This window comes from Platalea leucorodia, assembly GCF_965183815.1.
Source record: "Platalea leucorodia genome assembly, chromosome: 1".
Lineage (NCBI taxonomy): Eukaryota > Metazoa > Chordata > Aves > Pelecaniformes > Threskiornithidae > Platalea > Platalea leucorodia.
Genome location: NC_138823.1, coordinates 5,117,852 through 5,131,657, shown reverse-complemented (window position 1 = coordinate 5,131,657; position 13,806 = coordinate 5,117,852). Strand labels below are relative to the sequence as shown.

Sequence of the window (13,806 nt, the reverse complement as noted above, 5' to 3'; positions counted from 1 at the left end):
GGCCGGTCCAGCACCTATAGCAGGAAGCAGTCCTCAGTGCATTCCAGGAAACTGATGGACAACTTGTGCACCGCTGTGTTGCCTTCCCAACAAACATCCATGTAATTGAAGTCACCCATGAGAAGCAGATTCTGTTGGCCTGAGACTTCCGTAAGTAGCCAAAGTAAGGTTTCGTCAGCCTTGTCATCCTGATTGGGAGGTTGGTAACAGATACTGACATAAGATGCACCTTGGTGATGATCCCTCTAATCTTGATCCAAAGGCATTCGATAGAACTTTCATGGTCTCCATATCTCAGTTCCATACATTCAAATTTCTCTTTCACATGAAGTGCAACTCCATCCCCTCTCCTCCCCTTCCTATCTTTCTGAAAGAGCTTGTGATCCACTGTGATCTCCCAGTCATGTGAGTACTCCCACCATGCTTCTGTGGTTCCTATGACACCATAACTCTCAGACTGGGCAGGGAGCTCCAGTTCCTCCTTTTTGTTGCCCAGATTACTTGCATTGGTAGGCATGCACTCGAGGTGGCTGAACTTAGGATTCTTGCCTTTGGAGAGGGTTGGGGAGCATTCTTAACTACTCTCGTAGGTGTACTCATCTACCCTGTTGCTTATGAATATGCATGTGTCACAGTTGTGGACACTACCACCCCAAGTTCATTAGTTTAAAGCACGATTCATGAAGTCAGCCAATCTGCTAGCAAAGATTCTCATGCCTCTTCTTGAGAGGTGGAGCCTACCTCTCCTCAGTAGGCTGTATTCATCAAAAATCTACCCGTGATCACTGAAACCAAAACCCTGGTGACAACACCAGGCGTGAAGCCAGGTATTGACCTGCACGATGCATCGACTCCTGCCTGCACCCCGATCTCTGACTGAAAAGACAAAGGAGAAGATCACTTGGGCACCCACAGCCTTTACTTGTGCCCCCAGGGCCCTGAACTCCTGCTTGATCTTGCCCAGGTTTTGCTTTCCCGTGTCATTGGTGCCCACATGGAAAAGAAGTAGGGGACAGCAGTCTGTGCTTTTAACCAGCTGTGGCAGCTGTCTCTCTGTGCCATCCCAGATCCTGGCTCCTGGCAAGCAGCAAACCTCCCTGGACTGTATGCCAGACCAGCGGGTGCCCCTCACCCACTGCTAGCCCTCGCCGCGTCCTTTTGCAGCTTTTACTCTGCGCTGCTCGTGCAGCTTCTCCCTGTGAATTTTGCTCATGGGTTTTGTCCGCTGCCAAGGCTTCCTATCTGTTGCTGGTTGACACATAAGAGGAAGGGGAGCGAAGGGATAGCCTGTTCCTCTGGGTCATGAGAGACCATGGTGCCTCCTGCTCCAAGGCGCTGCCAGTTCGCTGGTGCAGCTCTTTGCCCCGTGGTCTCTGTAGGTCAGTGCCACAGGGCCCTCGTACTGCTTGCAAAGTCTCAAACAACGCTCTGTTTCTTGTTCACCCCCTCCCGAATACAGCCTAGCCTGCGAACCTCCTCCTGCAGCTCCTCCACCCGCTGCCCGAGTGACCCCAGCAGAGCCCAGCTTGCGCAGGTGGAGCTTCCCCGCTCCTCCGCCCAGCAGGCAGGGCTGCAGCCTCTGCAGCTGCCCTGACAGCAAGCTCCGTCCGGGTGCCTGCCTCCCCTCACCCCGGGCTTGCCCGCTGAGGTAGCTGGGTCCTGGCCGCTGTGGAGCGCAGCCCTCGCCTGGTCTCTACCACCGTGCTTCTGCCAACCTCAGAGCAGAGCCGGACGAGCCCGGCTCATTCCCTGGAGGCCTCACGCTGCTGGACGGCTTCGCACTCCTCTCAGCGCGCAGCAACCGTTGCTCCTACTGCTGCTGCCGGCGTTGGCTTCCCACGGTTTGTAAAGAGTTGCTTATGTTTGTGAAGAAATACTATCCTTTTAGAAATGTCACGGTCCCAAAACAGGTATGTTTTTCTTTTAAAGGGATGATTAGTGAAAGACCACTATCACTTCAGGCAAGAACTGACAGGGTTTCTCTTGCTACTCGTTTTTTTACATATTAAAATAAATGGTGAAGTTCTTTCCTTTCCCAAACAAAATTAATAGCCAAGGCTACTATTTTCAGTAGGACTTCACTGAACAGACACTTTGGTACAACTGAAAAGGCAACTTCAGCGCAAATCCATGCGATAAAGGCACTAACCTTACTATTTAAATTTTTTTAGGAAGTTGCAGCTAAAGAATGTAACAGATGCAAAGTAAGACACACTAGACTTTGAAAGCACCTCATGATTTAAGTCCCAGTTCAGAGCAATGCAGCTCTCCTGAGTCCATCAGCAATTCTCCTGTTCTCCCTCCTGCAAAAGTATTCCCTAGCAAGAATGTCTTTGGTCTACCTTATAAAATTGTTTTCTTAGAGAAAAAATAAACGTCAACTTAGATATCTATTTTATTCACTTATCTACATTACTCCAATAGTATATCCTTTTGTTCTAACAAAGGCATAAAATCTCATTGTCCAAACTTCACGCCAAAGGAAAAAAAAAAACAAAATCTTTTTTCTTTGGATGGTTTAAACTAAAATAAATGTTACCTGAGAATGAAATGTTAATTAAAAGAATTGCTGTAGATGTCATTCTTTATTGTATACATGAAGTATCTCCAAAGAATCTGGTTAAAAGGGGTTTCCAAAAATACAAAGAACCATCTCGGATTGACTGTCATAGTTTTACATTTTTAGCTTTTAGTTTAATTGAAAAAGGATCACTACATCTACTAAGTCCAACAGAATATCGTTTAAAAAATTACCTAGCATATTTGAACCTAACAACTTAAAAAAACCCATGAAAACATCCATTCTCCAGATGCTGAACTCTCATACGCTAGAGCAAGACTTGAATATCAGAGGAAATGCCACAGTTATGGAATGAAATGGGGTTTGGGGTGGTGGGTTTTTTCCAGCAAAGAACTTCCCAGAGAACCCTAGAGATCAATTAAAGTGCGACTGAAATAATCTCTCATAACACATCTGAACAGGCTGTCTGTAATGTGGGGGAAAAAAAGTAAAAGGGGCACAGAACATATGAAGTATAAGGGTAGGAATAAGTATATTTATTTCCTTTAGATTTTAAGGCAGAAAGGCTAGGAGAAATGGTAATAATAAAAACAATTACATGTTACTGTTACAGTAACAATTACATGTTACTGGTTTGTTTGCTTTTGAGATTCTTGGTTTGGGTTGGGTTTTTTACACCAAAGAGAAGCATCAAGTCCAAAGGATAACCACTGCGTTCAGCCACCAAATAATGTCTTATTCCTTGTAGTTAGTTCAGAAAAAGAATAGTTCATCAAGAAGGTGAAGAGAAAGTAACTGATTTATATGGATGGAGGACAGATATTTAAAAAGAGAAGATATATGGAAGTGCATACAATGTCCTTATAAAAATTAAATAGAAAAGTAATCAGAACCAGTGTCATTGTTCAAAAGAAAAACTGGAAATTATAAAAGGAGACACGAAGCATGTCTCCTATTGCTCCTCTCCATCTAAAAAGTTACAAATAACTCCTATATAAATGTTCCCACTTTTCTGATCTATCACATCATATTCACAACTGATGTGAAGATGACGACATTAAATGAAGCTAACTACAAGATGACTGTTGCTCTTTATCTATCAGATATGTCAAGAAATTGCAACATTTCCTACTTTTTATTTTTCAACAAGTATGTACTTTACAGATTTCTAAGAAAAAAGGCAAGAAAATTCAAAGTGAAAACTAAAGCTGCTCTGCACGAACTACGGAAGGGGACCAAATCCTACCAAGATTTCAGTCTGAGCTCTGGGTTATAGAGAAATACCTCCATCAAAAAGTTACTTTGTAATCTTGAATCAATATTGTATAGAAGAGTGTAAATTGTTTACAAGTCAGGTTTTACTAATCTCTGCATTCCAGAACGAAATTAAGATTTTAAGTGTTATTGAAATTAAGATTTTAAGTGTTATGTTGCTTTTAACCTTTTTCTTTTTTTTTTTTTTTTTACACAGAATAAATAGTGGAATTGGAGAATCGTTGTTCCCTTACACAGCTATAATTCCTTTCAAAGATGCTAACACTTCAAATTTCCTCTCTCTACACCTTCAAGTAATCTCTATGTTTATGGACAAACTACATTTCCTATTCTCTCAAAACTCTAGTTTTTAAGTGTTTTTCCAGATTGCATACGATTATGTTCATAAATATGAGTCATACAGCAAAAAGAAAAGAGATGGTGCCAGACTCCTAAATCAGAACCTAATACCGGCGTTGTTTCCATCGTACTGCCTCAGCAACAGCTCTTCCTAACCAACACCTAATTTTGCTGCAGATTTATGCATATGGCAATATATGCAGAGTTTGAATGCAATTATTCACTTAGACATCAATAAACATTGTTCATACAAAACACTTGTCTTTTAGAAACTCTCCTTATTTATAAACAAACAGATAACTTATTCCTGGTGATGAAGAAATTTACTATTAATTATTCAAAGACTGAATTCATTCCACCTACTTTTAGGCTCTTAAATGCAGTGCCAAGAACGGATCTATCTCCTACAGTCCCTGCAAGCCTTCACTCTCCGCCTGGAAAACATTTTCTCACTAATTATAGAGTAAGTTTGCACTGTACAAATGTATAAACTGTGTCTTAATTTAGCGCTTGTGATTAAATACAATGAACTCAGGCTTCCCCCCCACCCTGCAATTACTGCAAGTATGTCCAAAAAGACAAAAGGCAAAGATTTCATTGAAATGAAACCCACTCTCCGCAGACAGCAAAACTTAATTTACTTCGTATTTGGGAAGCCTGTTTCACAAAAAATTGAGTATCTGCAATATCAGGTCATTAAAAGCATGTCTAAGTGACTGATGGTTTCTTCAATGCATACTGGAGTGCAAATTTAATGGAAAAAAAATCACATATGTGCATATATATATCAGCATAAAACTATGATTATTCATTTTAATACCTAGCCAGTTTTGCTTCACAGCTTTACCTGAAGAAGGCCACAACGCTGAAAGTGAGAAGCTTATAGATATCTTGTTTAAATTTATGTTTTATTAAAACACTGTTTAATTATTTTGGCTCTCTACTGCTTAATCCTGATCTATTTGATGACAGGAAGGCCACATAAATTAACCGCTACTTTTTCTAGCGTAAGATGGCAACCTTTTTCCAGGTCAGCTCCTTGCAGTACCCTACTACTAAGAGCTGTTTTTATTTATTTTGCCTCTAGAAGATCATTTAAGACATTACGTTTCAAAGACACACCCAAGTCTCATCCAAAGACACACCGCAAACCCCTTCCGGAGTGTGATGCACCCAGAAACATCCTCAAGGAAGGCAATACCAGATAATGCGTGACCACCCGTGGAATACTCCATAAGTCATCCAAACTCCTCTTCAGAAGGTCCTCTCCTCGACACACGTACACATACAGTTGACTACAAAACTAGTTTAAAAATCTTATTCTCTAAAGTCAGTTCCGTTAATTTGGTACGTAACACACTCTTTATGTTCTCTTCAAAATAATAACCACAATCATTACCATCAGTGACCACTACTACTACTTCAAACTGGAGGACAATAAACCTGTTCCAGGAACCAAAAGGCACTACTCGACCCCGTTTCCATTTCTACCTCATTTGCTATATACGATACATGCTTTACCCCTTCATCCCCAGCTCTTTTCTAGGATCCTAGGATAATTTTATGGAAAATTCAGAACAATATTTCAAGACAGAATTTATTTTTGCTACAAACCATCCAGCAACAGGTTGGAAGGAATTTCTGGATCCTCAAAATTTCAAAGTGGCTAAATTTAAAAACAAGAAACATGCAAAATAAATTTGCAAAAGTATTCATGCAAAATGCTTCAACAAAAATTTCCATCAAATTCCGCTAATTCCAATTAGCATGCAGAACTATAGATACCACCAATCATAACATTATCCAGACTTAAAAGACACAGCTACGGCATTTGATTGACTGCCAGAACTTTTGAATTTGGAAACCAAACACAGGCAGCAACAGCTTCATGGCTTTGGAGTTTAAAAAATAAAGCAAATTCCAGAGGCCAGCAGCCGCCTAAGCAAATTATGTGTGTCCTACAAAACAATTCAGCATTGCTACCAAATATAATTGCCAAATGCGCCAAAAGGGGTCAACGACAGTAGTAAGGCTCCAGGCAGCAATTATTTTTGTGTGTACTGAAAAATAAATATAAAAAGCAACACTAAAATATGCAATGAAGGCGGAGTGGAAAGGCAGTACATGGAAGAAAGCTAACTATTTTCAAATATACGCAATCACAGCCTACCTTTTTAGACCCAACAACAAACTCACAGGGCAGTATGAGAGAAGAAGGGAAAAAAAAGGGAAGGAACAAAACAAAAATTAGAAAGACAGAGAACAGAAAGAAAATTAACAGCCACATACACATACTGAGATACCATAAACTTTGATAAATCAGTGAACAAATCCCATCTACGATACTGTGTAGGGCAAGACACGTCTATAAATAGAGCCCTACTTTCTCATCGCTCAATAGCATTAAATGGATGCCTTACCAGTATTAAAGAAAGAACCTAAGACACAAACTGATGTAAACAACATTAAAATGAACTTATCCAAGTAGATTTATAATCATACATGAGTATGTTTATTTGTTTCAGCTGAAAACAGAAATAAAATTAAAAAATAAACAAATGGGATTTTTGGTATTTCTGGCAAGTATGTTTCCTAGTTTCAAGTTTGTAGGACCTTTGTATCATCATGAGAACATGAATTTCCATTCTTTTCCATCAGTCTCCCAGCCTCTACAAGTCACTATCAAGTGCAACTGATTTCAGAAACTTTTTCAATTATCCTCAGCAGCCCTGTGACCACATAAATATTTTACCTAACTTACAGATGAAAAAAACAGAAAGAAAAATTAACAGATTTGCCAAGATCACCTATTGGCTGAGTGCTCTAGGAATTAAACCAAGGACAGACTCCCAGTCCCACAACTTCTATTTCACAGGACAATCTTTCTTCAAAACTTCTTAGGACTTAATCCCACTATTTTTCATACATAAAGTTTTCTACCACCCAAAAAAAAAATTCTTCTACACAAATAATATAGTGGGTTTGTGTATATTGTCATCTCAGTAAGAGTTCTGGGAATGTTGTCTCTTCTGCTCATTATACAAACAACTTGCAAAGATCAGCTCCACTTTTTCCGAGAATTATCTTATTTGAAATGCAGCATAATAATCCATCTCCCTAATTTATAAACTCTGCATCTTAAAAGAAGACAATCATATTGCAATTATTATGCAACCAAAATTAATGCTAGTCTTACTAATTGGGTGAGAGAGAAGATCAGTTCTATGTATCTAGTCCTGATCATAACATAAGTATTAACCCCCTAGTATTTTACAATAAATTGCTTGGAGAAAAGTCTCTTTTAAGAGACAAAAAAAGTTCAGTACTTTTAATTAGTCTTCTAATCATGTGATCATAATTACTATGTCCCATGTAACTTCTTAACGTATTTTCACTCAATATATGGACCCAGTTCATTAGCTCAAGGTTACAGCTGCACTGTACATCTAACGAGACGTTTGCTACACACTGAAATTTAACTTCAATTTTAGAAGTTACAAGAAAATATATGCTTATTCAGCCTAAGTAGACATCTACAGCTACAGCAACAAAGACATATACTCTCTGTTAAAAGCACAGAGAGTGTGCCTTCTCTTCCATCGATTTAATATAGAATATTTGTGCTTTTTAATGACTGGGAGGTCAGGATATACAAAAAAATTTTAAAAAAAGACAGAAGGTACCTTAAAAAACAAAAAAAGAGTAAGGGGACATTCTTTGCGTTTAACCCTTGAGAATTGCCACCTATTCTAGAAAAAGCTGTCTCATTTGCCTCAATATCTCAATAACATCATCCTTTTTTTATTTCATTCTTTAAACTTATTATGCCAACGGACTCAAAACCAACAACGTAGCAAGAGTTACTTTACCAGACGTTCTCATATGCGCTCCGTGCATTCAAACAACCTTTACCCCTCCCTGGACAGAATTATACAACATTGCATCTTGCTAAGACAGAACGGGACTCAGCTGAATAAGGTCCTTTATAGCCCTGCGTGTCCCTCTTACAATTTAATGCGATGCTTTCCCCTTAACTAGGGAATCTGTCACTGCAAAAGAGAACACGCTACAATAAAAACCATTTACTGCAACCAAAGTAATAAAACACGATATACTACCATTTCACATCTAAAGACTTAGGTTTGAAAGTGTAGGTTAGTTCAATAAACTGATCTTAGTTCAATGACATTTCATGGTCCTGAATTTCTGCTATGTAGAACACGGAAGCAAAGATGCAGCATGCTACATGAAAGGTGCCTGTGCAGAGAAGCTCAGGTACACTATGGCCATGTATTTCTAATTCAGTCAAGGACAACTCCTTTTCTAATGTTTACTCAGGATTACATGCGCTTCTCCCTCCTGGTACAAAACTCAAAAATATAAAAAACAAAGTCCAGGCATTTAGAGTATTTCCTTACTCAGCCATGCAAAATACTGAACTGAATATAAAGATCTTTTAACTCAGCTTGCTTATGCTATCCATATATAAACCTTAAGTTTTAAGACAATCAGAAGTACTAAATCCACAGCAAAATTAAGCTGAAAAACTTTCTTACTATTGAACTGAAAGGGGAAGATCAGAATATTTAACACCTTTTCTTTGAGCAGTTGACTGCAGCAAACATTTAAAATACATCCATTGATCTAGACTTACTGAAAGATTATTTGGTATTCAAACTACCCAGGAAGGTTGTGTGCATATCTGAACCAGTGATTAACTCTGTATAAACCTGTATGTTTACAGAACCAGGGTCATACACCTTCCATTTTGCAAAGAATTCAAGCATCACACTAAATCTGTTTCAACTCATCAGTGCAACAGCATAAAATATCTTCTTGGATACGTGTGGACAAACATACTACCTGTTATTCGAGCGCCCCACCAGTTCAGAACTTCACAGGAAATATTCAGCCACTAGCTACAACACAGCCACTGCTCATAAATAAGTAATTTATGTAAGGAACTGACTCCCAAAGTACCATTTGGAAGCATGCTATTTAGAAGACACAGTTGAACAGCATCCTTAATTCTGATTTTGAGATTCTTGGCCAAAACCCGTCGTTTTCTTAGCTAATCAGAACAGGAAATCTTGGTGATTACATTCAACTAAAATTCACCCAAACTGAGTAATTAAAGCTGAGATTCTAAAAGGGCTCATCTAGTCTACAAAACTTTACCACCCACGCAGCGTACAAAAAACAATAACATAATAATTTACACTGCTAATGAAAGTCGAATAGTGTGGGGATTAACCACAACACTGAAGGAGTAGCTCGAGTAGGGAGTAACATTGGATAAGCAAGTCAGAGCAAGTTCAACTTTGTTCACCAGCAAAGAGGACCGGGAGCAGGGGAGAAAGGTACTGTTGGCCCTTCGAGCGACCAGAGAGAATTTAATGCTGGGCTTCAAACTAATGAGAAACTTAGAATACTTTCTTCCAGTATATCACATCCCTATACAGAGATTCTAAGGCTAGGACTAATTATGCAGCCAGAGCTGATTAACATCAGCAGCAGCCTTTGCAAACCTGCCTGGACAGCTCCGGACAGCCCAGCCTGGATACCGCTGAGCTTTTACACACAATAACCACTGCTGGCATCCCTAGTAGTACAAGACGGATGCAAAAGATACTATTCCTGTGCATACTGTGTATTTTGATAGGGCTTCCACACTTCTATCTTTTCCAAGACAAAAGGAAGATGATTGCTTCTGTCCTTTGGATTTGACTGCAAACAGTGGAGTCAAACACATTTTGCACCCACCTGTAGCTAGCAAGCCAGAATTACTAATCCCCAATACAAGAACTATGTAACACTCAAATCTGAAAGCTGAGCATGCAAATGATTACAAAGAAAAGATGTGAAAAAAAACAAACAACAAAACCCAAACTATAACATAGTCAAAACCAAGGAGAACAGTTGTGAGAAGAATGGTAGCAAAACAAGACTGGTCAAGAATATCAAATAATTAAATAAAAATGAAAGACAGGGAAAGATGCTGAACTTCGTCACCAAAATAAATGGTCACTATTTCACAGGATGAAAAAGTAGACAGAGGCTTAGGGAAAAAAAAAAAAAAACACAATAAGTAGGATTAGTCAAATACTACTCAACATAATATAAAATTATTTTTCATCAATGGTAGTTGAATTTCTTTATTAATACTGTATATCTATAAACCATTTGAAGCTTTCCAGCAAAAAGTCTCTTTATAGCAGAATCTGCCAAACCTCTCCTGTGACTTCTTCCTACTGTTTGATTAGCTTCATAAATTAAATATATATATACCTACATACATAAATTCAAAACATCAAAACATTATCTTAAATTACAGCAGACATACACAATAAGATAGGGGCACGACCTTTGTTGTAACAAAGTCCGCTTTGTCCTTTCTAATAGGCTTATTCTAAAGGCAAGCAATTGCCACATGTTTTTTAAAGACCTGTGAGCTGACAAAAATAGCTGCTTACCTACTATCGGTGTCCAGACCTACAAAATCCTTCTTCTCAAAAGGAACACAGAGGAGCGGGATCTTGTCTCCAGACTTATCAGTGGCTCTGTCAAGCCGCTTAGACTCCAACACTATGAAGAGGGATTCGATAAAATCTTCTATTCTCTTCTCCACAGTTTCACATTCATCATAACTGGGATAAAACGCCACATCTGTGCGGGGCTGCTCCGCAATCTCTCCTTGAAGCCCAAAGACAAACAACCGGGAATCATAGAGAGTAGAACCATACATTTCCTTCTGAAGATGGAATTTTTCAAAAGTCTGAGGCCAGTCCTTTGCAGAAGAACAGTCCGTAATAGTTATCAGCCCCACAACTTTCCGGTGTGTTTGAAAATCCCCCCATTCATTGTTCTCTGGGGGATAATGGTGCCTATAGCGGATATACAACACACGCTGAGAGTCACGCACGTTAACTTGACTCACTGCTGAAATTCGCTTGTAGATCCTGAAAAAGCTCTCTTCAGGTACAATGCCAATCGGCTGAACCACAACCAGGAGAGTCTGATGATCCTCAGCACACTGCATGTAGTCAGGAACACTCATTTTGCATCAACTGAGGGCTAGTAAAAGAAAAACGTGTATTATTTTTTAACATTCAGAAGTACACATGGCTGCTGAATCAAACCAGGACTTTGATGCTAAACCCTCCTGCATCCTGTATACATGTGCTACAATACTAATACGTTCTTTCATCATTTTACTAAATCTTCAGTTGTGCAGCCTACTGACAAAGTTACACCGTGCACAAGGAGCGTTCTTAGTCACGTATCAGTAGAGCCACAAACAAAAATTTAGAAATTAGGGTTTTTTTCAACCAAATCAGTTTCCCATTCACTGTGCAGCTACACAAGCCAACCTAAGACACGGGGCAGCACAGTCTCTCCCTACCACAGCCCCAGACTAAATGCTCGCTGAAGCACCACCTCAGAAGAGACGTCCTCTGAGACTCAGGCTCTCCAGTCCGTCTCCACAACACGCCTTGGGGAAATACAGAAAATTGTGTGAGGTGGGATGACCAAATCGGAATGACCAAACTTTACGCAGCTGTCAGTGCTCGTATGTGGCCAGGCAGAGGAAAATCAGAACACTTATTTTTGAGAAAAAGTGAAGTTATTATTTTCTCAAAACACATGCAGGTTCATCAGAAGGCCCAGGCAATGTTTTCTGCTTTTATATTTAAATATTTAGAATTCCTTCTTCCCTGAGCTATCTAAAATTGATGACTGTTCTGCAGCTGTGTCTTAAATGAAGACGCGCATAGCTAAGCCCTCACATCTCCTCGTGAGAACTGCCGGGCCACGCAGATCCCTTGGTGGATTTCGGCTCCAAAGCATCCTCTAAAACGTACATACAACAAAACAAACAAACAAAAAGACAAAAAAAAAACAACGAAAAACACACACACACCCCCCCAAAAAAAAAAAAAAACAAAAAACAAAAAAAAAAAAAAAAACGCAGCACAACTTTAGACCGACACTACTTGGTTTTACCACACAGAACGAAGAAAAAGGGTTTTGAGCCCGGGAGCACAGGTGGCAGGCAGGCCGCCGTTTGACGGGGAGGGGGGGCTCCTCAGACCTACCGGCAGCGCCGAGCCCCGCCCGGGGAACCCCCCGCTCCCTCCCCTCGCCCTGCTCCCAGCGTCAGCCGCAGGCGCGGCCCCGCCGGCGGCGGCGCAGGCAGCAGAGCAGCGCCCTGCCCCCGCCGCCCGTCCCGCCGGGAGGCCGCGTCCCGCCGCAGCGGCCGGGCGGGAAGGGGGGGGGGGCGGTGCGAGGGCTTCGCCCCGCGGCACCGCTCTGCCGGGACACCGCCTCCCCGGCCGCTCCGCTTCCCCCGTTCCCCTCTCTCCAGGCAGATCCCCACGCTGGGCGCGGCGAAGTTTAGCGGGGGGAAAGAAATAAAATGTTAAAACAAGAGACGAGCCCCGAGGCGGCGCGGCGGCAGGTACACCCGCCCCGCAGCCCTGTGAGGAAGGGGGCTGAGGGGCAGCGTGAGGAGCGGGGAGGCCCAGGGGAGCGGCAGCGGGCAGGGGCTGAGTCTCTCGGGCAGGGTGGAGGGGAGCGGGCGCCTGGGCTCTCGGGTGGGTAACGCGGGGGGGAGGCACTCACAGCCGGGACAGGGGCCGCCCCCGCCTGCTCCTGCTGCCGGACGCGCGGGGCGGGCAGGGGCGGGGCGCGGCGGAACTGACGGCACCGGGCGCTCGCAGCCCGCCCCGCCGGGGGAGGGCGGTGCATGCGCAAAGGCGGCGGTGCCGGCGCGCGCCGCTCCGCTGCCCGCGGAGCCTCTGCCTGTGTCTGTGAAGGCGAGACCGCGAAGCGGCGTTCGTGGAAAGGAACGAGCATCAACCGGCGGGTGAATCCCAGCTGCCAACAGGCCTTCCTGCCGCGTAACTGAAAACTTCAGGGGCTCTAACGCTTCGTAGCGGCCAAAAGTGAGCCGTCCTAGCATTTCCAAATCCTGGCATCGGTCTTTTGGCGTCCTGTAGCTTAAAGGGCAAAAATCCTGAGGACTATGGGAAGCGTGAGCCTCGTGTGAGGGTCAGGGTGCTTTTCTAATGGACAATATGGGAATTTCATGAAGTTCAGTGAGGCCAAGTGCAAGGTCCTACACCTGCGTCAGGGCAATCCCCAATATCAGTACAGGCTGGGGGACGAAGGGGTTGAGAGCAGCCCTGAGGAGAAGGACTTGGGGGTACTGGTGGATGAAAGACTGGATGTGAGCCGGCAACGTGCTCTCGCAGCCCAGCAAGCCAAGCGTCTCCTGGGCTGCATCCCCCGCAGCGTGGGCAGCGGGGCGAGGGAGGGGATTCTGCCCCCCTGCTCCGCTCTGGTGAGACCCCCCTGCAGCCCTGCCTCCAGCTCGGGGGTCCCCAGCACAGGAAAGACATGGACCTGTTGGAGCGGGTCCAGAGGAGGCCACAAAAATGGCCAGAGGGCTGGAGCACCTCTGCTGTGAAGAAAGGCTGAGAGAGCTGGGGTTGTTCAGCCTGGAGAAGAGAAGGCTGCAGGGAGATCTTGTAGCAGCCTTTCAATACTTAAAGGGGGCTTATAGGAAAGACAGCAAGAGACTTTTTACCAAGACCTGTAGCGACAGGACAAGGGGCAGTGGTTTTAAACTGAAAGGGGGTAGGTTTAGATCGGACATGAGGTAGAAATGA

General features: G+C 42.6%; 1 protein-coding gene across 4 annotated transcripts in view; it reads right to left on the bottom strand.

The window, feature by feature from the left end:
• TRAPPC9 (trafficking protein particle complex subunit 9) overlaps window positions 1-12,812 on the bottom strand; it is a 518,256-nt gene extending 505,444 nt beyond the window's left edge. For all 4 annotated transcript variants that reach the window (XM_082318004.1, XM_082318003.1, XM_082318001.1 and 1 more), the window contains exons 1-2: window positions 12,758-12,812; window positions 10,609-11,209 (exon numbers count right to left, since the gene is read on the bottom strand). In XM_082318004.1, coding sequence (XP_082174130.1) covers window positions 10,609-11,192 — 584 coding nt within the window. In that variant the 5' untranslated portion in view covers window positions 11,193-11,209; window positions 12,758-12,812. The remainder of the gene's footprint in view (window positions 1-10,608; window positions 11,210-12,757) is intronic.
• Between the last annotated feature and the right edge of the window lie 994 nt (window positions 12,813-13,806).